The sequence below is a fragment of the Pseudophryne corroboree genome, chromosome 6 (genome assembly GCF_028390025.1).
Source record: "Pseudophryne corroboree isolate aPseCor3 chromosome 6, aPseCor3.hap2, whole genome shotgun sequence".
In the NCBI taxonomy this organism is placed as follows: domain Eukaryota; kingdom Metazoa; phylum Chordata; class Amphibia; order Anura; family Myobatrachidae; genus Pseudophryne; species Pseudophryne corroboree.
This window is the reverse complement of record NC_086449.1, coordinates 319,351,732-319,376,404: the sequence shown is the minus strand read 5'-3', so window position 1 is coordinate 319,376,404 and position 24,673 is coordinate 319,351,732. Positions and strand designations below refer to the sequence as shown.

At 41.8% G+C, this 24,673-nt stretch overlaps 1 protein-coding gene across 1 annotated transcript in view; it reads left to right on the top strand.

Moving 5' to 3' along the window:
- The window catches only part of LOC134934547 (dual oxidase 1-like), a 435,381-nt gene that overhangs the window by 91,665 nt on the left and 319,043 nt on the right, over positions 1-24,673 (top strand). The window contains exons 2-4 of the mRNA XM_063929968.1: positions 13,071-13,151; positions 14,143-14,226; positions 15,707-15,871. Coding sequence (XP_063786038.1) covers positions 13,088-13,151; positions 14,143-14,226; positions 15,707-15,871 — 313 coding nt within the window. The 5' untranslated portion in view covers positions 13,071-13,087. The remainder of the gene's footprint in view (positions 1-13,070; positions 13,152-14,142; positions 14,227-15,706; positions 15,872-24,673) is intronic.

Below are 24,673 nucleotides of genomic sequence, written 5' to 3'. Positions count from 1 at the left end.
CATAATTAATTTGCAACACTTGTAAATTTGTTTGTGACTAAGATGCATTTTTAGTATAAAGAGACACCCAATATGAGCGGAGTTGTACATGACTTGTCAGCTTACTCGTGCCAGGCATCTCCTGCTGCATGTTGTTTTGAGGCTAGATGTATGAGGACACATCTGTAAGATCCTATATGAATCTTCTGCTGGAAACAGGGGTGCAGGCCCCACTACATAGACGTGTAGCTGCAATGAACCACACCTGGCTATGATCCTTAGTCTTATAGGAACTCCTATTCATACGGGGCTGCTGACATCATCTTCCGAAAAAGATCGCAAAGCCATATCTGGTGACAAAACCCTAGACATGGCCAACAAGGAATGAGAAGCAGGTTCCGTGGGACTCACTAAATATGCCACCGAATAAATTTTAAATTGGGCAGCATCATATTCCATCACCCTGCAGGCCTGCAAGAACTAATCCACGACTGGCCCTGGGGTTGTGGGAACAATAGCTGGCCCTGCAGTGTACTGGAAACCCTGATACCGATCCAGGAGAAGAGATTGTGACTAGAGGAGTAAAAGGATTAGTAAAAGAGGACATGATGGCCACAATAGCAGCCGGATCCAGCCTGGGAGCAAGCGACCCCAAACCTCCCATATCAGTGACAGTACCTTCCGAACTAGCTGTAGCCATTGCTAGCTGCCTCCCCGGGCCATTTCATGCTTTGCAATGCCCTGACTGTGCAGCAGACAGACAGAGCCCGAGCAGCAGCAGCTACTATACCTGGCTGCTACCAGCAGTGCTGTTCACTGAAGCAAGCTGCCAATTATACCTCATTACAATGCTAAGCCCCACCGCCTCTACAGCCACAGGGGACCGCAAGTGGCTGCCATACCCTGTAACAGACATCAAATGTGCCACTATGTCACCTTATAGCACAAAAGTCCACTTCCAGCCTTGAGGTTTAAAGTACTCCATTATCATACCCTCCAACATTTTACACATAAAAAACAGTACAAATTAAGGAAGACGGTGTGGTCACGGGTAAAGGGGGCATGACCATGCCCCTTTCCTATACTTTCAATTGAAATTTGGAGAGTCAAAAATTGGTACAAATCCATTTATGGCAGTTACAGACCATACTATATTATGTTTCTGTACTGTATTATGTCTCATTCTATTAAGCGCCTTGAGTCATATTTGAGAAAAAGTGCTATATAAATAAAATTATTATTATTATTATTATTATTATTATTAACGATGGGGCAGCTCATATGTACAGTAATAGTAGGGTGTTCTTAGCGGTGATGTATTTTACTTGTACAAGCAATGAACTGGGGAATCTCACTTTTCAAACCAAAATAATGGTATGTATCAGATGTACAGATGGACCATCCCTAACAAAGCATCATTCCCCCATTTAAGATTTTCTCTTTGTAAACAAAGAGTTAGACTGTATATAAATAATTTACTTCTCTGTATCAAGTAATACAAAACTTTTTTTTCTATAAAAGACACAAGACCAGTATATTAAGTATTTTTTACTTTTATATATCTGTTTACAATTATCTTATTTGCATACTAATGTTAATTATGTTTTAAATGAACTAATATTTCAATTAATCAGCAATAGTGCCCCTAACGTAGTCTTCTTTTCTGTCCCACTGAAACAAACTGTATACTTAAGTTTACAGTTTGCTTCAGTGTGACAGAAAAGAAGATTATGCTAGGGGCACTATTACTGATTACACCCCGCTGGTAGTTATTACTCTCACACACTGTGTTGTTCCAAATAATTCTGTTATTCCATTTCTTTGTATTGTCTACAGTACAGCAGCTCTGCCATCCGTCATCTCACAGCAGTTTATATACAGCATCTGTATATAATTATTTTGACACTATAAGCCCCACACACTATACAATTTGGCCCTTTTCTACATGATTTTGACACAATGACCGATAAATTGTGTGAAAAGTGTCAAATCGCGTCTCGGATCGGATCCGAAGATTGTTACAGCTGCAGAAAGGATACATCGTATCCCGGAGCAGTGAATGGGGTCGCTTGTGAAACATGCAAAATTACTGCATATGATGTATCGTATGTCATATAGCCTCCGGCTGGGAGTTGCTGAGGTATCGCATGCGAGGCTGTATGCGATACCTCGGCTTAATGTATGGCCGCCTTTAGGCTCTGTAATTGTGGATGATCTAGTGTTTGTGCTGTCTAGTGTTGTGCTTGGCCGACATGCAGGGTTGATTGAATGGTGATTGGCATACAATAGGTGTTATAAGCGAAAAAATATATTTTTCTAAAGGATTTGTCTGCCTAATCCTAATAATGTATGATATTATATGCTCCTAATTAATTTTTTACTTTTAACTTCTCCCTTGATGCTGGACATTGCACACTCTCTGGCAAATCTCGGGGGCAGGGGATTGCTGCTGGCATGGCTACATAGTACGCAATGCTACACCTCTGGTGCTGGGCATGTGAGGCCACTAATACAAATTCTTCCATGGCCACTTTTATTTCCCAATCCATCCCTGTTTACAAGCAAAGAAAATGAAAGTGGTTACTAATGAGAATTTAAAGGGAGGCTGAAAACACTGGGTAAACAAACATAAAGGCAGCTCTAGCTCACCTGCTATAAGCAATTAATTATAATTATACCCTGGACTTCGATGGGTGGGTATGACTGTGCGACTCCATACAGCTGCTCTAAATAAGAGCAGGAAAGCCAGCACTCCGGGAATTACAATGGCAACAAAAGTTTATGCTTTTCAGACAGATAATTATTAAGAGTAGGCTCCACATTGAAGCATAAGCTTCTATCACTCATGTTTTAAAAATATAAATTTAACATGATTCAGTATGATATGCCGGCTGTCAGGATCTCGGTGGTCGGCAACTTGATTGCCTCCCATTGAATACAGAGGATATATTTTATATTTTAAGTTATTTACCTAAATGGTTTATGTAGTCTTGGTATTCTTGTGTGTGTATGTATATATATATATATATATATATATATTTATTTGTTCACACAACTTACATAATAATATAGATATCACTGTCAGCCTGTCTACGGGGACCGAAGCCCGCAGTGAATGGGGAGGGTTCAAGCTAGGGAGGCCAATGCCGGGACGTTTTTTCAATCCCGGGGATCGAGATTGAAAAATGATCAATCCCAAGGTTTCCGGGATACCCGGTATTGGGTTGTCAGTGTCCCACCCGCCAAGCCCCGACCCCACCATAACTTACCATCATCTATTTAGGTGGGTGGGATGGTGGGTCCACTTACAGAGGACTGCGGTGATGTGTGGGCAGTCCGGGCAGTGCAGGTGGTTGATGTGGGATTGCTCAGCATGACCACTGACATGATGTCATGCTGCGCAGTGCGCACAGCCTGAGCAGGGGGAGCTGGGAGGAGGGAGCCAGGCAACGTCTGAGTCTGCTGAAAATAAAAGGCGACTGGCTAATTCCAAAATTCCTGGGATTGGAAGCTCCAACACTTGGATTGAATCCCAGACAATTTTAGGCCTAAATACCGGGATCTCGCTGATCCTGGTCCCGGGATTAGCCACCATTGTTCCAGCTACCCTGTGATTCATCTGTCTGTAGCATGCAGAATCAGCGTTCACTGGTGGCTCCAATCTCACAGTCCTGCAGTAGTGGCGGGTGCACCATCGCTTGCTGTACCGCAGGCTGAGTGGTACCAGACAGGAGCTGTCCTGGTACGTATTGCAGGTGTTAGCAGGGCTCCTGGGATAGAACCGATTAACTCTGGAGCAGCAGTAGATGCACCGCAGAGCTTCATTGGATGAGCAGCGGTCACACGGATTCCGCTGTGAACCACAGAGATGCTGCTGTACATGCAGGTGTGCACTCAGGGCTTGAAACCTGGAGGCCGGAGTCTCCATTGCCTCTGGGAGTTACACCTCTGCTCAGCAGAGTCTGCTTGAGAATGCATACTGCACAGTTTGGATAACATACATTTTATGAGAGAGTTTTGACTAAATCAATAATATACTGTAACGTAAACTTCATTTAATAATTGTTTTACAATAAATTATTTAATTTCATTTAAATACATACTGCATACACAGTGTTGCTCTTTGTTCTCTATATGATGCTTATACTGTTTAGCATCTAGTAAAGACTGTTAGGAGAAAATTTACTATGGGGTATATGCAATTGCGGTCGAATTCCCGAAATTGTCGAATTTCAGGAATTTTTCGCCAAAAATAAAAAATCGACAATGCAATTCAGTACTTTCCGACAAAAAAAACGGACTTTCAAAATTCGACTTTTTGAAATCCGACTTTTGACAAATTCGACTTTTTTGCAAAATGCTGTAATTCGACCAAAGTCTATTCAATGGAAGTTTGGAAATTCGACAACAGTGCTTTTAGACAGTAAATTCGTAATTTTCAATCCGCCACACTTTGGAGGGTGAAACTAATAAAAAAAAATTAAAACATGTTTTTTTTGTGTTTTTTTTTTCTTGGTAATATCATATCTATTTATTACAAACAAGTAGTATTCCACTCTGGCGCTTCACTAGGTTTACATGTAGAGGTATATCTTCATATCCTTAAAACCTATATGTATCTTACATCCAATTTGTAAGAGGATGTAATTCACACAAAAAGAAAGAAGAACAATATAGTGCAGAGACCTTTTTTAAATTGATATATTTGAAAAGACGAATATACACTCACAAGCCAACTTTTAAAAATGAGCTCATCATAATTTCTCTCTCTTATGTCGATTTCCAAGGATGGTTTTATTCTTCATTCTCCATCATTCCAACCTGGATAAGGTGTGTATGTGTCTACCACAATGGTAAAACACAATGGCTCACACGCATAAAACAAAGAAAGGCTTATAGTGCAGACGTCTTTAAAAGATATACACGGTTTTATTCTGACAAATTCGCACTTACATCACATATAAGGATAAAAAACATATAGAATCTCTATTATCACTCCCCACAGATGCCAAGATAGTCCTCACCGGAGCGCAGAGATCACAATAAACTGCTGGTGGGCTACGGTCCCGGAAACCGTGTAGCTCACCTATTCCAGGGGACAGCGGTGGTATTCAGGCAAACGGCAGGACAATGATACAGACCCGCTTAACGCGTTTCGGTTTCCCTTTTTCAAAAGCGGATACTGTTAAACTGAATTTCCCTTCCTTATAAACCCCTAAGTCCTCCCACTTAATAACAAACAGCTGTAGAAGATTCAAAAGTTCATTAGAATATCCCGGCTGATCGTGACTTCCGGTCACGTGACTTTGCGTTCCACCGCCGGATGTCGGGTTTCACTTCCGGCTTCCTGTTTTATGCGGTTCACGTGCGTTCCAAAGCGCCGTGAAGGCGGAAGTTCATCGGGTATAGTTCAATTTTCATAAAATTCACATATATAGCAGCTTTTAAGGTAGCGGGAAGTTCATTCATATATCTTATCAAAAGGTGCTCAAGTACATAAAATAAAATAAAAAGCAATATATTAAAACATGGAATATAATATTTTAAAACATAAAATGTCAATCATTTAAAAACCATTTTTGTTCAAATTCACCGTTAAGCCCACGTGGTACCAATGTTTTAAGATCAAATATCCATTTCATTTCTGTTTTTGCTAATCTGGTTTCAATATTTTTGTTTTTCCAGTTTCCTACAACTTGTTCTAATCCCCAGAAATTTCTTATGTCACATTCTTTAGAATTATGGCAGTGTTTAAAGTGCATCGAGAGAGTGTGTGTTTCAAGGCCCTTTCTAATATTATAAATATGCTCACAAAGTCTCACTTTTAGCATTCTTGTGGTCTTGCCTACATATAGTAGGCCACATTTACATTCTACTGCATAGATCACATTCTTGGATGTACATGTGATGAATTGGTTAATTTTATAACACGTACCATTAATGTTAATCTCTTTATATTTTGAGCTTGTAGTTTTAACCGTTCGACATATCAGGCAAGACCCACATCTATGGAAGCCACGCACACGTTCACTACTCCTTTTATTATCACTCAGTGTACTTTTAACAAGTTTATCCTTAAGTGATTTGGACTTTCTATATATAAAGGATGGTCTTGTGGGTATATTCCCTTTTAGAACAGGGTCTTGTTCCAGAAGTTTCCAATTTTTAAGGAAAATATTTTCTATCTCTCGGTGTAGACAACTATAGCCAGAAATGAAGGACCATTCTAAGTTTTTAGAAGGGGGTTTTGTCGATTTCTCAGTTAGTAATTCATGTATAGGCATAGATAAAACCTTTTCTTTTGCAGTCTGTAATTTTTCTTTTTCATACCCCTTACTTTCAAAGCAATTTGACATTTGATCTATTTGATCTATTTGTTTATTGCAAATCTGAGTTTCTGAACAATTTCGTTTAACTCTTAAAAACTGGCTATAGGGTATTCCCTCTAACCAGTTTGCATGGTGCTGACTATCCTTCTCAATAAAAGAATTTGAATCTGTTGGTTTCTTAAAAACTTGTGTTTCCAATTTATTATTTTTAATATATATATTTAAATCTAAAAAGTTATTTTCTTCTTTACTCGTAGTGAAAACTAGCTTAATATTTTTGTCATTAAGATTCAATTTTTCACAGAAGGAGTGAAGACGCTCTTCACTTCCTCTCCACACAAAAAGAATATCGTCAATAAAACGGTACCAGGACACCAGGTTTTATCTATGCCTAGACATGAATTACTAACTGATAAATCGACAAAACCCCCTTCTAAAAACTTAGAATGGTCCTTCATTTCTGGCTATAGTTGTCTACACCGAGAGATAGAAAAGATTTTCCTTAAAAATTGGAAACTTCTGGAACAAGACCCTGTTCTAAAGGGAATATACCCACAAGACCATCCTTTATATATAGGAAGTCCAAATCACTTAAGGATAAACTTGTTAAAAGTACACTGAGTGATAATAAAAGGAGTAGTGAACGTGTGCGTGGCTTCCATAGATGTGGGTCTTGCCTGGTATGTCGAACGGTTAAAACTACAAGCTCAAAATATAAAGAGATTAACATTAATGGTACGTGTTATAAAATTAACCAATTCATCACATGTACATCCAAGAATGTGATCTATGCAGTAGAATGTAAATGTGGCCTACTATATGTAGGCAAGACCACAAGAATGCTAAAAGTGAGACTTTGTGAGCATATTTATAATATTAGAAAGGGCCTTGAAACACACACTCTCTCGATGCACTTTAAACACTGCCATAATTCTAAAGAATGTGACATAAGAAATTTCTGGGGATTAGAACAAGTTGTAGGAAACTGGAAAAACAAAAATATTGAAACCAGATTAGCAAAACCAGAAATGAAATGGATATTTGATCTTAAAACATTGGTACCACGTGGGCTTAACGGTGAATTTGAACTAAAATGGTTTTTAAATGATTGACATTTTATGTTTTAAAATATTATATTCCATGTTTTAATATATTGCTTTTTATTTTATGTACTTGAGCACCTTTCGATAAGATATATGAATGAACTTCCCGCTACCTTAAAAGCTGCTATATATGTGAATTTTATGAAAATTGAACTATACCCGATGAACTTCCGCCTTCACGGCGCTTTGGAACGCACGTGAACCGCATAAAACAGGAAGCAGGAAGTGAAACCCGACATCCGGCGGTGGAACGCAAAGTCACGTGACCGGAAGTCACGATCAGCCGGGATATTCTAATGAACTTTTGAATCTTCAACAGCTGTTTGTTATTAAGTGGGAGGACTTAGGGGTTTATAAGGAAGGGAAATTCAGTTTAACAGTATCCGCTTTTGAAAAAGGGAAACCGAAACGCGTTAAGCGGGTCTGTATCATTGTCCTGCCGTTTGCCTGAATACCACCGCTGTCCCCTGAAATAGGTGAGCTACACGGTTTCCGGGACCGTAGCCCACCAGCAGTTTATTGTGATCTCTGCGCTTCGGTGAGGACTATCTTGGCATCTGTGGGGAGTGATAATAGAGATTCTATATGTTTTTTATCCTTATATGTGATGTAAGTGCGAATTTGTCAGAATAAAACCGTGTATATCTTTTAAAGACGTCTGCACTATAAGCCTTTCTTTGTTTTATGCGTGTGAGCCATTGTGTTTTACCATTGTGGTAGACACATACACACCTTATCCAGGTTGGAATGATGGAGAATGAAGAATAAAACCATCCTTGGAAATCGACATAAGAGAGAGAAATTATGATGAGCTCATTTTTAAAAGTTGGCTTGTGAGTGTATATTCGTCTTTTCAAATATATCAATTTAAAAAAGGTCTCTGCACTATATTGTTCTTCTTTCTTTTTGTGTGAATTACATCCTCTTACAAATTGGATGTAAGATACATATAGGTTTTAAGGATATGAAGATATTCCTCTACATGTAAACCTAGTGAAGCGCCAGAGTGGAATACTACTTGTTTGTATTGAAATTGTCTTGGAAGCAGGTGAAACTTCCTTTGTATTTATCACTGGGTCGATTCACTTGGTCTGATTGCGCACTCTGTCTCCACCAAATTTTTTGGTTCTAGTATCATATCTATTTATATTAGAAGGGATTAGGTACTTGGTTTGTCTTTTTTGGAGGCACAAGTATTATTCATATATTTTTAAAAATAATATATTTTTTTTTTGGGATGAAATGGTAAAAACCCTGAAAAAAATGGCGTGGGGTCCCCCCTCCAAAGCATAACCAGCCTCGGGCTCTTCGAGCTGGTCCTGGTTCTAAAAATGCGGTGACAAAATTGACATGGGATCCCCCGTATTTTTAAAACCAGCACCGGGCTCTGCGCCTGATGCTGGTGCAAAAAATACAGGGGACAAAAAGCGTAGGGGTCCCCCGTATTTTATACACCAGCATCGGGCTCCACTAGCTGGACAGATAATGCCACAGCCGGGGGTCACTTTTATACAGCGCCCTGCGGCCGTGGCATTAAATATCCAACTTATCACCCCTGGCCGGGGTACCCTGGGGGAGTGGGGACCCCTTCAATCAAGGGGTCCACCCCCCAGCCACCCAAGGGCCAGGGGTGAAGCCCGAGGCTGTCCCCCCCATCCAAGGGCTGCGGATGGGAGGCTGATAGCCTTGAGAAAAATGTCAGAATATAGTTTTTTCCAGTAGTACTACAAGTCCCAGCAAGCCTCCCCCGCAAGCTGGTACTTGGAGAACCACAAGTACCAGCATGCGGGAGAAAAACGGGCCCGCTGGTACCTGTAGTACTACTGGAAAAAAATACCCAAGTAAAAACAGGACACACACACCGTGACAAGTACAACTTTATTACATACTGCCGACACACACATACTTACCTATGTTGACATGCCGACTGCCACAGTCTCCGACGATCCGAGGGTACCTGTTAAAAAATTATACTCACCTTCCAGCGTCCAGAGATAAATCCACGTCCAGAGTATAATCCAGGTACTTGGCAAAATAACAAAACGCAAAAACCCGTGCCAGCGGACTGAAAGGGGTCCCATGTTGACACATGAGACCCCTTTCCCCGAATGCAGAGACCTCTACGTGACAGCTGTCACTGAAAGGTCTCATAAGCCAATCAGCGAGCGCAACGTCCTTGCACTCTGCTGATTGGCTCTGTGCGCGTCTGAGCTGACAGCGCATCGCAAAGCCTCTCCATTATATTCAATGGTGGGAACTTTGCGGCTAGCGGTGGGGTCACCCGCCGGTCAGCGGCTGACCGCGGGTAACCCCACCGCTGACGGTAAAGTTCCCACCATTGAAAGTAATGGGAGAGGCTTTGCGATGCGCTGTCTGAGGTCACACGCGCACAGCCAATCAGGTGAGCGCCACGGAAGTAGCGCTTCCTGATTGGCTGAAGGGACCTCAGTGACAGGAGTCACGTGGTGTCCCGGCATTCGTGGAAAGGGGTCTCATGTGTCAACATAGGACCCCTTTCAGTCCGTTGGTACGGGTGTGCGTGTTTTTATTTTGCCAAGTACGAGGATTTGATCTCTGGACGTGGATTTATCTCTGGACACTGGCAGGTGAGTATAATTTTTTTCACAGGTACCCTCGGATCGTCGGAGACTGTGCCAGTCGGCGTGTCAACATAGGTAAGTATGTGTGTGTCGGCGGTGTGTAATAAAGTTGTACTTGTCACGGTGTGTGTCTCCTGTTTTTATTTGGGTATTTTTTTTCCAGTAGTACTACAGGTACCAGCGGGCCCGTTTTTCTCCCGCATGCTGGTACTTGTGGTTCTCCAAGTACCAGCTTGCGGGGGAGGCTTGCTGGGACTTGTAGTACTACTGGAAAAAACAATATTCTGTCATTTTACTCAAGGCTATCAGCCTCCCATCCGCAGCCTTTGGATGGGGGGGACAGCCTCGGGCTTCACCCCTGGCCCTTGGGTGGCTGGGGGGGGACCCCTTGATTGAAGGGGTCCCCACTCCCCCAGGGTACCCCGGCCAGGGGTGACTAGTTGGATATTTAATGCCACGGCCGCAGGGCGCTGTATAAAAGTGACCCCCGGCTGTGGCATTATCTGTCCAGCTAGTGGAGCCCGATGCTGGTGTATAAAATACGGGGGACCCCTACGCTTTTTGTCCCCCGTATTTTTTGCACCAGCATCAGGCGCAGAGCCCGGTGCTGGTTTTAAAAATACGGGGGATCCCATGTCAATTTTGTCCCCGCATTTTTAGAACCAGGACCAGCTCGAAGAGCCCGAGGCTGGTTATGCTTTGGAGGGGGGACCCCACACCATTTTTTTCCGGCTTTTTCCCGTTTTTACCCGTTTTTTTAATTCGCGGCAAAATCCGGCAAATCGGCCGTTTTTCGCCCGCGGGAATGTCAAATCCGTTTTTCATTGAATATGGTGAATTCCGGCAGCCACCTGCCGGAATTCACCTGTCGAATTGTGTCGAATTAAAAAACGGCGATAATTTGCCGCGATTCGCCGTGAATTGCATATACCCCTATAGCTTCTAAAACAGAGAATTGGTGATGTTGCCCAATGCTATCTATCATTTCTCTGTTGCCTTTTATAAAATGACAGACAGCATCTGATTTGTTACTATGTGCAACATCACCAAGTCTCTGTTTTAGAAGCTTTAGTAACTTTACCCCACAATATTGAGTCTTGACTGGTACAAATCTATTCAAATAGATCAGAAAACATGATTCTCTCTCAAGGCGGGTGCAGGGGGTGCGGCACGTACCCGGGTGTGACGCCTGGAAGGGGTTACACCAATCTGTGGGCAGCTCCACAGTGACAGTAGCCAGGTGCTGCAGTGTGAAAGTCTGCTACAGCACCTGGCTCCTGTCATAGAAGAGGAGCCAACAGCGCTGGGAGACAGTCTCCGGGGGCAGCCCAGTACAGTCATGTATCTCCGGAGATGCTGGGCATGCCCCCGGAGTGATGATCCCATGAGGCTACACCCCTTTATTTGCATCCACACCCCCTTTTTGCATTAGGGATATCAACATGTTTTTTCTTACTCAGACTTACCTCTCCCTTTTTAGTACCCTTTCAGCCTCTGGCACACTGGCATATCAAGGGTGCGTGCTGTGTGTCACCACACCTGGTGACACCTTTGCTTATATAGCAGCATATCATCTTAAACCTTGCTTATGGCCAACCAACCACATTTACAGAATAAAAGCAAATCCCTAGAATACAATAACTTATTGTTTTTCAGATACTGTTGCATTGTAGTATTTATGTCAATGCACATTTATTGGCAAGCTGCTCAATAAGATTGTGATGTCCCTCAGGTGCTAAAAGGGAGAGGTAAGTCTGAGTGAGAAAAAACATTTTGATATACCTAATGTACATTGGGTGAAAAATAACACTACATAATAATCAGATAATACAGAGATCTTGGTTGCATATATCTGCATAGTGTTAATCCCCCGGGCTGAATGGCAAGGCATCTCTGTCACTGGGTGTCCCTAACACTAGCTATGGGTCTGGGGTGCAGGACCCCATCATGTGCACAGGCTGGCCACCCCCAGGGCAGCATACAGGTGAAAAATAGTAGGGGTTAATTAGAAGCACATAAGTGCTATGTAAGTGAGAAGTGTGATTAAAATAATACAAAATATATACAATGTGATAGGGAAAAACATAAGTGTTAATAAAGTGTTAGGGTGTGCCAACCTGAAGCAGCCCAGCCATACCAGCACAGGGGGTACCGCACCCCAAACCCACCCTATAAATAATTACAAATATGTCTGGGTCTAATAGCCCAGTGTAAGGCCACATGATAATGGCTCCTACAGCATCTGAGAGCCAGCTTAACTGGAGACACCCATAGCTTCTCCAATGGCAATCTGGAGCCAGCAATCTCTCTTAATGCTGACCCATCCATGCCTCTCTAACTACAATGCACATTTATTGGCAAGCTGCTCAATCAGATTGTGATGTCACTCAGGTGGTAAAAGGGAGGGGTAGTTCTGAGTAAGAAAAAACATTTTGCTATCCCTAATTCACACTGAGTGAAAAATAACACTACATACAGAGATAATAGATACAGACAATACAGAGATCTTGGTTGCATATATCTGCAGATATAGGATTAAGCCCCCAGGTCGAACGGCAAGGCGTCTCTGTCACTAGGGGTCCCTAACACTAGGTATGTGTCCGGAGTGCAGGACCCCATCATGTCAGCACAGGCTGGCCACCCCAGGGCAGCACACAGGTGAAAATTAATAGGGCTTAATAAGAAGCACAGAAGTGCTTTGTAAGTGAGAAGTGTGATTAACATAAAATATGCAACCAAGATCTCTGTATTATCTGATTATTATGTAGTGTTATTTTTTACTCAGTGTGCATTAGGCATAGCAAAATGTTTTTTCTTACTTAGTATTTATGTCAGTTGTTTAGATATGTTATAAATATATTTCAGGGTGGAGTTTCTTGGTGTGGGTGCAACCTTGTAAAAGGTAATGAGTAGAGGGTGTCATTTCTAAGTAATAAATATATTACAAAGAATAAATACTGTAGTATACTTTATAGTCCATTTCCTGATAGGTGTACTGCACCACGTATGTTACTGAACATGTTTTCTAATTTAAACCTTATATTTCTTTTTATTTTCAGTTTATTTAAATCTTGACATGAAGTCAAAGCTTGGGCTGATTTATACTTTGCTTGTTCACGCAGAGTTCTGGAGTCTCACATGTAAGTTTAGAATTGATAATGGTTTGATATAATCTTTGGAATAATTTGTGGTACATTAAGCAATCACATTATGTCCATGGTTTGACACGTTATCTGTGTAATAAGTGATGCCTGCATTTTCACCCTCAAACTGAAGTTAGAATTGTTTACTGCATGGACATTCACATGCAACTGCAGCATGCTGCCTGGAGATCGGTTTCTGTAGACTTTGTGGCATTTCCAGATATACTGTACCTTCATTAGAAGGCTGTAGCTTCCCAAAGGGTGCTGTAATGTTGATGATGATCATGTCTGTGTGTATCTTTACTGTGCATATACGTTTTTAGACCTTATGGCCTTGATCAGGCTTGTAAGCAAACCAAAAAAGCACACAACTAGGCAAAACAATATTTCACTGCAGGTGGCAATATAGGAACAAAAATGTAGGTTCACCATACCCATTAGAATTATAATAAATGTAATGGACATCATAATCAAGGTTCTTGGCATACATTGGCCAATATAAACAAAAAAAGCACACTAATGGACAAAACCATGCTGCACTGCAGGTGGGGCAGATATAACATGTGCAGAGAGAGTTAGATTTGGGTGGCATGTGATCAAACTGAAATCTAATTTGCAATGTAAAAATTAAGTAGCCAGTATTTACCATTCACAATTTAACCCACTCAAATCTAAATCTCTATGCACATGTTACACCTTCCCCCTTGCAGTGCAACATGGTTTTGCCCAGTTGCTTGCTTTCTTGGTTTGCTAACCAACCTGAATACCCCCCTTAGTCTTGAAACAACATGTTACGATGCTATTTGTTTAGTTGCAATTTTATTATGATGTTGTGCCAAATAATGTAGTAGTCCCAAACAATAATAGGAATGCTGTGGTTTTAAAATTGGCATATAATGCTGATAAACGTGATCTACTGTAGCAAAACATTTTTTCCCCCCAGAATTACAACAATTCAAATGCCTCTTTTTTTATAATTTTTTTGTAGGTACACAAAATAATATCAATTGGGAAATTCAGCGCTATGATGGTTGGTATAACAATCTTGTTCATCATAAAAGAGGATCAGCAGGTACACCTGGTGCATGAACTTACTTAGAGATACATTCTAACCAAAATATATGTGTATATTCCAATGTACTATATTTGTTAGGGGAAAAAGGTTTAATTATATCTGATATTCAGCATAGTGTATATGATGAGTAAAGATGCTGAAGAAATGTTAATTTCGGGAAGCGAGACGGGACGGTGCATTTTTTCCCTGCTATGGTCTTGGCTGCCAACCACAGAGTGCCGTTACTCTCTGGACATTTCACAACCTCCTATATACAGTATCGGATTCAGACATGTGAGCTAGATGCAGGGGAGGAGGCCCCCTAAACCTCTGGGACCCATAGCAATGGCACTGCCTGCACTCACTCTAGCTACACCCAATAAGTACATTGCTCTATCACTCCTAGCAGTAGTGGATCTTGCCACGGGCAAGCAGGACTTTTGCCCGGGGTGCCGCCTTCAGGAGGGCGCCGCACCATGGCAAGATCCGCTAGTGCTGTGCCCTCCGCTGCCCGCTGTGTCCCCCGGCTGTGTCCCCCTGTGAAGGGAACTAGACGCTACGCATCTAGTTTCCCTTCGTGGAGAGGACCTTTGCTGTGCGGTGCGCGATGACTTCATCGCGCACCACTCAGCATTTCAGCAGCGCTACTCCACTGTACAGGGGGCGTAACTTACCATGCCCCCTGTATGAAGCCACGTCCCTATTTCCCGCCCAGGGCGCAAAAAGGGCTCAAACCGGCCCTGGGTACTGTTTAAAGTGGAGTACGCTGCTAGGCACACTCCATGTTGCTGCTCCTCCAGGGAAGCTTCATTCTCTGTACCAAGGTGGCCACAGAAGTTACTTTTGAACATGTGCAGATCCATCTTGAAACGGAGTGGGAGTGCCACATTGGCAGACAGTAGTCTTTCACTTTGCTCCAGTAAGACCTGTGTTTACCTGTAATATAACCCCTTAAAGTGTTTAAATGAATGAAAGTTGTGGTATTAAATCAGAAGTTAAAGTAGATGGACATTCTGCCACCATGCACATTTTCTGAAGGAGCCACAAATGTCAGTACAACTCTCTCTGCAATGGTCAGCTGACAGCTATGGACATTTGCACAAATAAAGAAACAATGTGAGTGTACATTGGGGGTAAGTCTGAGTTGATCATAGCAGCAAAGTTGTTAGCAGTTGGACAAAACCATGTGCACTGCAGGGGAGGCAGATATAACATGTGCAGAGAGAGAGTTAGATTTGGGTGGTTTATATTTGTTTCTGTGCAGGGTAAATACTGGCTGCTTTATTTTTACACTGCAAATTAGATTTCAGATTGAACACACCACACCCAAATCTAAATCTTTCTGCAAATGTTATATCTGCCTCCCCTGCAGTGCACATGGTTTTGTCCAACTGCTAAAAAGTTCCTGCTACGATCAACTTAGAATTATCCCCCTTGTTTGTAGATTCATTATTGTTCCATACTTATGTTTTGGTTTATTAATTATTTCTATTTTTAGGTTATAGACTTCTGCGTCTTTTGCCATGTGCTTATTCTGATGGGGTATATCAAGCGATGCAGGAACCACACCTTCCCAACCCACGAAAAATCAGCAATGTAGCTATGAAAGGTGACTCGGGACATCCCTCACTACAGAATCGAACAGTCCTGGGTGTCTATTTTGGTACGAAAACAAGATGAAAACTGAGACTTACTACATATAATGCAGTGTATTTAGGAAGAATCATTCAATACACACACACATGCACGCACACACGCACGCACACACACACACACACACACACATACAAGCTCCTTTCGTGTATTTATAGTACGTGCAGTATGTGTGTGCACATGGGCCTCTAGGTCCAGGGTGAGCCACACTGCACACCCTGCACACCCTGCTGCACAGTAGCTATGTCCCCGGGAATAAGGCGCTGGCACCATGTCCTCGGAGACTTGTGCATGCGCTGCAGACAAAGCCTGACTCTACAGTGCTGCCAGAGAGGAGGGGGCAGGCTCAGATCCGCCTGCACATGTGCCCACTCCACTCTTGCTCCACACAAGCTCACTGTAATGTCAAAATGTATATTATATATATATATATATATATATCATATGCAAATTTGGAACGCACACACCTTCAATCGTTTTGTCAGGGTGCTCGGTCCAATGTTAACATCCAAACGTTGTGACCAAGATCCACAAAAACCAGCACACCTTATGTAGCAATAAACAATTTACTGAATCTTCATTTTAAAGTGCACCGTGCATAAGATAGTACAAATCGTATACTTAGCAGTTCAATTCACAATGGTAACCCCGCATATTGGCAACTCCAACAGCTGTTTCGGTGCAGCAGCACCTTCGTCAGGGAAAGCCAGCAGTATAACTAACCATCACCAAACACCACACTTATATACACAAAGACAATTAAAAACAATTACATACACCTGTTCATTCTAATCAAGCTGCAAGTCATGTGATCCCATGGTCCAATCCCGGACCAGGGTACTGCCCACCCCTCCGGCGCCATGGTAACAAAATGCAAGTCTGAACAATGTGTGTGCTTAAATGTAAATTATCAACTGATGGAGCATGAGTAGTTCAATCAAATGAATATTGTATACAAAGCACGCCTCACCCACTCTCTCAACAGCTGCAATGGCCGGATGCATCTAAAGCCGGTTACTACCGGCGTGCGGAACTAATCTCATGCGGTGGGGTTGGCGGGGACCCAGTTGTGAGACGCGTCATCCGGAAGTGACGCGATTTCGCTGTTGTTGTACCGTTTCCACGGCAGCGGGACGCGTCACCCGGAAGTGACGTAGTCGCGCTGCTATCATGAAGAAAGACCTCCCTAATCCACTGTGTATGTATATTAAAATACACACACACACACACACACAGAATATGAACAATTGGCGCAGTATATGGGAAGTGGCCAGAAAAATCCCATCACCATCAATCAGTCCACAGGATCACATGACTAGACTGCATATCATAAACTATAAATACATGCTAAATCTAGCAGAAAGATATAAACAAAAAAAGTTTTTTTAAAACACGACAAAAATGAAATATGATCATGAACATTGTCCCAATCAGGCCAGGCTGACTGTGTCTCTACAGGTAAGTGTGAACTAATAAATCATCACCAGGCTATATCAACATGGAAATAAATATATTACGTCCACCAGACTCATAAAATGACCACTGCAAATCAGAATCTATAGGAAAGGCGTAAAGGACAGTTCTTCATTTAACCCTCTTGGTGTCATCGCATCTAGATTATAAATCCATTTACTTTCTTTTTGTAAAAGAACTTTGTTCCTATCTCCTCCTCTACGAGCCGGAGGGACTTGCTCTATAGGCATAACTTTCAAGTCCTTTATCGTGTGCTTCGCTGCTGCAAAGTGACGAGCTACTGGCGGTGTGCTGGTATCGATTTTTGTTAGTGCTTTTTTAATGGAACTGCGGTGCATTGCCACTCTTTCCTTAAGCATTCTCTGGGTTTTACCCACATATATCAATTTGCACGGGCACCAAATAACGTATACGACATATTTGGTATCACACGTCATCCGTTGTTTAATTTGATATTTCTTGTCTGTGGCAGGGTTAATAAAAGTGGCCCCGGTATTCATAAAGCTGCAGTTGGTACATCCCGTGCACTTGTACACTCCTTCTTGTAACTGCAGCCAGCCACTTTTAATCATTACTTTTGGACTAATGTCTGAATACACTAGTCGATCCTTCAAATTGGTGCTCCTTTTATAACAGAACAACGGCAAGTTCTTGCAGGCCTGTCCCAGAATTGGATCACTTTGGATAATGTGCCAATGGGAAAGTATTGTCCGTCTTATAGCTCCTGATGTAATGGAGTATGTGCTGGAAAGCATCAATCTGTCGGCTTCCTCTGCCTTCTTTTTAGGAACCAGCAAGTCTTTCCTCTCCAATTGGAGGCATTTTTGTATCGCATCGTCTACCTCCTTCTTTCCATATCCTCTGTCAAGAAATTTCTTGCCCATGTTCACTAGGGCTTCAGGCAATTTATTTGAATCAGAGGTAGTCCTAACCACCCTCACCATTTGTGAGTAGGGCAAACCCCTCTTTAATGGTTGCGGGTGGAAGCTGTCAAATTGTAGCAGTGTATTTTTATCAGTTGTTTTACGAAAAATTTCAGTCATAAACCGCCTTTCCATAATGCTCACCTTAACATCTAGAAATTCAATAGAAGATGGACTACTGTTACAAGTGAATCTGATGGACCCCTCAATACTGTTAAGCCTGGTGATGAATTCGTTCAACTTATCACTACCTCCTGTCCAAATAAAGAATAGATCGTCTATAAAACGACAATAACATTTGACGTATTTAGAAAATTCAGGGTCACCGTGAATATGTGCTTCCTCATAGTTGTACATAAACAAATTTGCGTATGATGGGGCCATGTTTGACCCCATCGCGGTCCCGCAAAGTTGCAAGTAAAATGCATTGTTGAATAGAAAATAATTCTTATGAAGTACAATTTCCATGAGGAGCATCAAATATTCTATTGGTGGACCTTTGTAGTTGGTACTGGACGAAATCACCATTCTGATCGCATCCATACCTTCCTTGTGATTAATATTAGTATAGAGACTACATACATCTAGTGTCACCAGCAAACAGCCTTCAGGGGGTATCCCATAAATCTCCAATTTGTTCAAGAAATCTGTTGTATCCCTTAAATAATAGGGGGTATTCTGAACAATGGGTTGTAGGTGCATGTCAACATATTGTGATAAGGGTTGGCTTAATGAGCCCCTAGATGAAATTATAGGCCTTCCCGGGGGTTTGCTTAGTGATTTATGCACTTTAGGCAATATATAAAGAACCGGGACCTTGGGGAAATCTTGGAATAGGAAACTCGCAGTTGACTCATCTATCCAACCATTATGAGTGCCCATGGAGATGATGGAATCTATCTCACGTTTATAGGCACCTGTTGGGTCAAAGGTTAATTTCTTGTAGCACAAGGTATTATTGAGTTGTGACATCACTTCTTCAATATATTCAGATCGGTCAAGGAGAACAATCCCGCCACCCTTATCTGCAGGGCGTATTATGATCTGATCGTTATTTCGTAAATCCTGTACAGCTTTAATCTCCTCAGGTTTTAAATTTTGATATTTCTTTCTCATAGAATTAATAATAGGCAGTGTATCTCTCTTGACCAATCTGATAAATGTGTCAATGGAAGCGTTATTACTCGGTGGATCAAACAAGCTTTTAGGTCTAAACGATCGTTCCCGTGTTTCACCTGTACCTTGTTTACTAAAGAAATCTTTCAATCGAAGTTGCCTATAGAAGCGGTACAACTCAGTCTCCCATTCAAACGCAGTTTGCTTGAATGTCGGTACAAATGTTAACCCTTTTGATAATACGGTCATTTCAGCTGGCGTAAGACTGTGACTAGATAGATTAAACACCACTATCTCCTGTTCCCCTTTGTGTATGTCCTTTCTTGGCCCCTTTCGATGTTTAGTCCCCCCTCTTCTACAGGGCCTTTGCCTCTGCCTACCTTGTATCGACTTCTGGTGTACACTCGATCCCTTAAAAAAGGCTGTCTGCTGGTGGAGGGTTGGTCTGAGTCACTAGGGGAAGTTTGGGAATCAAGGTCCGTATATGACCTGTCACCTCTCCTCCTTCCCCTGTTGCTCTGGCCCCCTCTCCACACTCGCCTGGCACCCGGATTCGTGAGCCTGGAGTACACCCTTAGTTCTTTGTAGTCTTCCTTGACTTTTCTAAATTTGTCTCTCTTAAATGATAATAATTCAGATCTAAAGGAGGAAACACTATCCTCTAATTTGGTGAGCCAATCACAGCCTGCATCAGATTGTAAAATCTCAACACCTGTCAATTCACAGTCAGCCAGCTCCTTCTTGAGAACCTCGATCTCAGTGTTAACCTGTTGAATAACCAAAATCATCAAGTCAAAGCTACAATGATTTAATATAAGACACCACTGTCTACAGAATTCAGCGCTATTGCGCCCAATAGTCGGTTGATTCTTGATACGAAAGCCCCTTGGTATATATTTATCTTTGTGGTATTGTGATAAAGTAAGTCCATGTAATTCTATCTCCGTAAGTCTTTTCTTAAGTTTGAGTAGATCTGAAAAAACTTCTGTTGGACTATCAGTATCAAAAGCCAATTCTTCTGTTGCAGTGAACAATATTTTAGAGATATCCTTTTCCAGGAATCTTTTAGTGCCTGTTAAATCACCGACATCTTTATCCATGACCAAAGGAGGTGTATGTAAAAATAATGTGCTATAGCAAATCCAAATGAATGGAGATCACTTTCATAAAGCTTCTATTATATAACTTAGTGGTGCAGTCCATAAACCACAATGCAATGGTCAATCATCATATGCAAATTTGGAACGCACACACCTTCAATCGTTTGCCTGGTGATGATTTATTAGTTCACACTTACCTGTAGAGACACAGTCAGCCTGGCCTGATTGGGACAATGTCCATGATCATATTTCATTTTTGTCGTGTTTTAAAAAAACTTTTTTTGTTTATATCTTTCTGCTAGAATTAGCATGTATTTATAGTTTATGATATGCAGTCTAGTCATGTGATCCTGTGGACTGATTGATGGTGATGGGATTTTTCTGGCCACTTCCCATATACTGCGCCAATTGTTCATATTCTGTGTGTGTGTGTGTGTGTGTGTATTTTAATATACATACACAGTGGATTAAGGAGGTCTTTCTTCATGATAGCAGCGCGACTACGTCACTTCCGGGTGACGCGTCCCGCTGCCGTGGAAACGGTACAACAACAGCGAAATCGCGTCACTTCCGGATGACGCGTCTCACAACTGGGTCCCCGCCAACCCCACCGCATGAGATTAGTTCCGCACGCCGGTAGTAACCGGCTTTAGATGCATCCGGCCATTGCAGCTGTTGAGAGAGTGGGTGAGGCGTGCTTTGTATACAATATTCATTTGATTGAACTACTCATGCTCCATCAGTTGATAATTTACATTTAAGCACACACATTGTTCAGACTTGCATTTTGTTACCATGGCGCCGGAGGGGTGGGCAGTACCCTGGTCCGGGATTGGACCATGGGATCACATGACTTGCAGCTTGATTAGAATGAACAGGTGTATGTAATTGTTTTTAATTGTCTTTGTGTATATAAGTGTGGTGTTTGGTGATGGTTAGTTATACTGCTGGCTTTCCCTGACGAAGGTGCTGCTGCACCGAAACAGCTGTTGGAGTTGCCAATATGCGGGGTTACCATTGTGAATTGAACTGCTAAGTATACGATTTGTACTATCTTATGCACGGTGCACTTTAAAATGAGGATTCAGTAAATTGTTTATTGCTACATAAGGTGTGCTGGTTTTTGTGGATCTTGGTCACAACGTTTGGATGTTAACATTGGACCGAGCACCCTGACAAAACGATTGAAGGTGTGTGCGTTCCAAATTTGCATATGATGATTGACCATTGCATTGTGGTTTATGGACTGCACCACTAAGTTATATAATAGAAGCTTTATGAAAGTGATCTCCATTCATTTGGATTTGCTATAGCACATTATTTTTACATACACCTCCTTTGGTCATGGATAAAGATGTCGGTGATTTAACAGGCACTAAAAGATTCCTGGAAAAGGATATCTCTAAAATATTGTTCACTGCAACAGAAGAATTGGCTTTTGATACTGATAGTCCAACAGAAGTTTTTTCAGATCTACTCAAACTTAAGAAAAGACTTACGGAGTTAGAATTACATGGACTTACTTTATCACAATACCACAAAGATAAATATGTACCAAGGGGCTTTCGTATCAAGAATCAACCGACTATTGGGCGCAATAGCGCTGAATTCTGTAGACAGTGGTGTCTTATATTAAATCATTGTAGCTTTGACTTGATGATTTTGGTTATTCAACAGGTTAACACTGAGATCGAGGTTCTCAAGAAGGAGCTGGCTGACTGTGAATTGACAGGTGTTGAGATTTTACAATCTGATGCAGGCTGTGATTGGCTCACCAAATTAGAGGATAGTGTTTCCTCCTTTAGATCTGAATTATTATCATTTAAGAGAGACAAATTTAGAAAAGTCAAGGAAGACTACAAAGAACTAAGGGTGTACTCCTGGCTCACGAATCCGGGTGCCAGGCGAGTGTGGAGAGGGGGCCAGAGCAACAGGGGAAGGAGGAGAGGTGACAGGTCATATACGGACCTTGATTCCCAAATTTCCCCTAGTGACTCAGACCAACCCTCCACCAGCAGACAGCCTTTTTTAAGGGATCGAGTGTACACCAGAAGTCGATACAAGGTAGGCAGAGGCAAAGGCCCTGTAGAAGAGGGGGGACTAAACATCGAAAGGGGCCAAGAAAGGACATACACAAAGGGGAACAGGAGATAGTGGTGTTTAATCTATCTAGTCACAGTCTTACGCCAGCTGAAATGACCGTATTATCAAAAGGGTTAACATTTGTACCGACATTCAAGCAAACTGCGTTTGAATGGGAGACTGAGTTGTACCGCTTCTATAGGCAACTTCGATTGAAAGATTTCTTTAGTAAACAAGGTACAGGTGAAACACGGGAACGATCGTTTAGACCTAAAAGCTTGTTTGATCCACCGAGTAATAACGCTTCCATTGACACATTTATCAGATTGGTCAAGAGAGATACACTGCCTATTATTAATTCTATGAGAAAGAAATATCAAAATTTAAAACCTGAGGAGATTAAAGCTGTACAGGATTTACGAAATAACGATCAGATCATAATACGCCCTGCAGATAAGGGTGGCGGGATTGTTCTCCTTGACCGATCTGAATATATTGAAGAAGTGATGTCACAACTCAATAATACCTTGTGCTACAAGAAATTAACCTTTGACCCAACAGGTGCCTATAAACGTGAGATAGATTCCATCATCTCCATGGGCACTCATAATGGTTGGATAGATGAGTCAACTGCGAGTTTCCTATTCCAAGATTTCCCCAAGGTCCCGGTTCTTTATATATTGCCTAAAGTGCATAAATCACTAAGCAAACCCCCGGGAAGGCCTATAATTTCATCTAGGGGCTCATTAAGCCAACCCTTATCACAATATGTTGACATGCACCTACAACCCATTGTTCAGAATACCCCCTATTATTTAAGGGATACAACAGATTTCTTGAACAAATTGGAGATTTATGGGATACCCCCTGAAGGCTGTTTGCTGGTGACACTAGATGTATGTAGTCTCTATACTAATATTAATCACAAGGAAGGTATGGATGCGATCAGAATGGTGATTTCGTCCAGTACCAACTACAAAGGTCCACCAATAGAATATTTGATGCTCCTCATGGAAATTGTACTTCATAAGAATTATTTTCTATTCAACAATGCATTTTACTTGCAACTTTGCGGGACCGCGATGGGGTCAAACATGGCCCCATCATACGCAAATTTGTTTATGTACAACTATGAGGAAGCACATATTCACGGTGACCCTGAATTTTCTAAATACGTCAAATGTTATTGTCGTTTTATAGACGATCTATTCTTTATTTGGACAGGAGGTAGTGATAAGTTGAACGAATTCATCACCAGGCTTAACAGTATTGAGGGGTCCATCAGATTCACTTGTAACAGTAGTCCATCTTCTATTGAATTTCTAGATGTTAAGGTGAGCATTATGGAAAGGCGGTTTATGACTGAAATTTTTCGTAAAACAACTGATAAAAATACACTGCTACAATTTGACAGCTTCCACCCGCAACCATTAAAGAGGGGTTTGCCCTACTCACAAATGGTGAGGGTGGTTAGGACTACCTCTGATTCAAATAAATTGCCTGAAGCCCTAGTGAACATGGGCAAGAAATTTCTTGACAGAGGATATGGAAAGAAGGAGGTAGACGATGCGATACAAAAATGCCTCCAATTGGAGAGGAAAGACTTGCTGGTTCCTAAAAAGAAGGCAGAGGAAGCCGACAGATTGATGCTTTCCAGCACAAACTCCATTACATCAGGAGCTATAAGACGGACAATACTTTCCCATTGGCACATTATCCAAAGTGATCCAATTCTGGGACAGGCCTGCAAGAACTTGCCGTTGTTCTGTTATAAAAGGAGCACCAATTTGAAGGATCGACTAGTGTATTCAGACATTAGTCCAAAAGTAATGATTAAAAGTGGCTGGCTGCAGTTACAAGAAGGAGTGTACAAGTGCACGGGATGTACCAACTGCAGCTTTATGAATACCGGGGCCACTTTTATTAACCCTGCCACAGACAAGAAATATCAAATTAAACAACGGATGACGTGTGATACCAAATATGTCGTATACGTTATTTGGTGCCCGTGCAAATTGATATATGTGGGTAAAACCCAGAGAATGCTTAAGGAAAGAGTGGCAATGCACCGCAGTTCCATTAAAAAAGCACTAACAAAAATCGATACCAGCACACCGC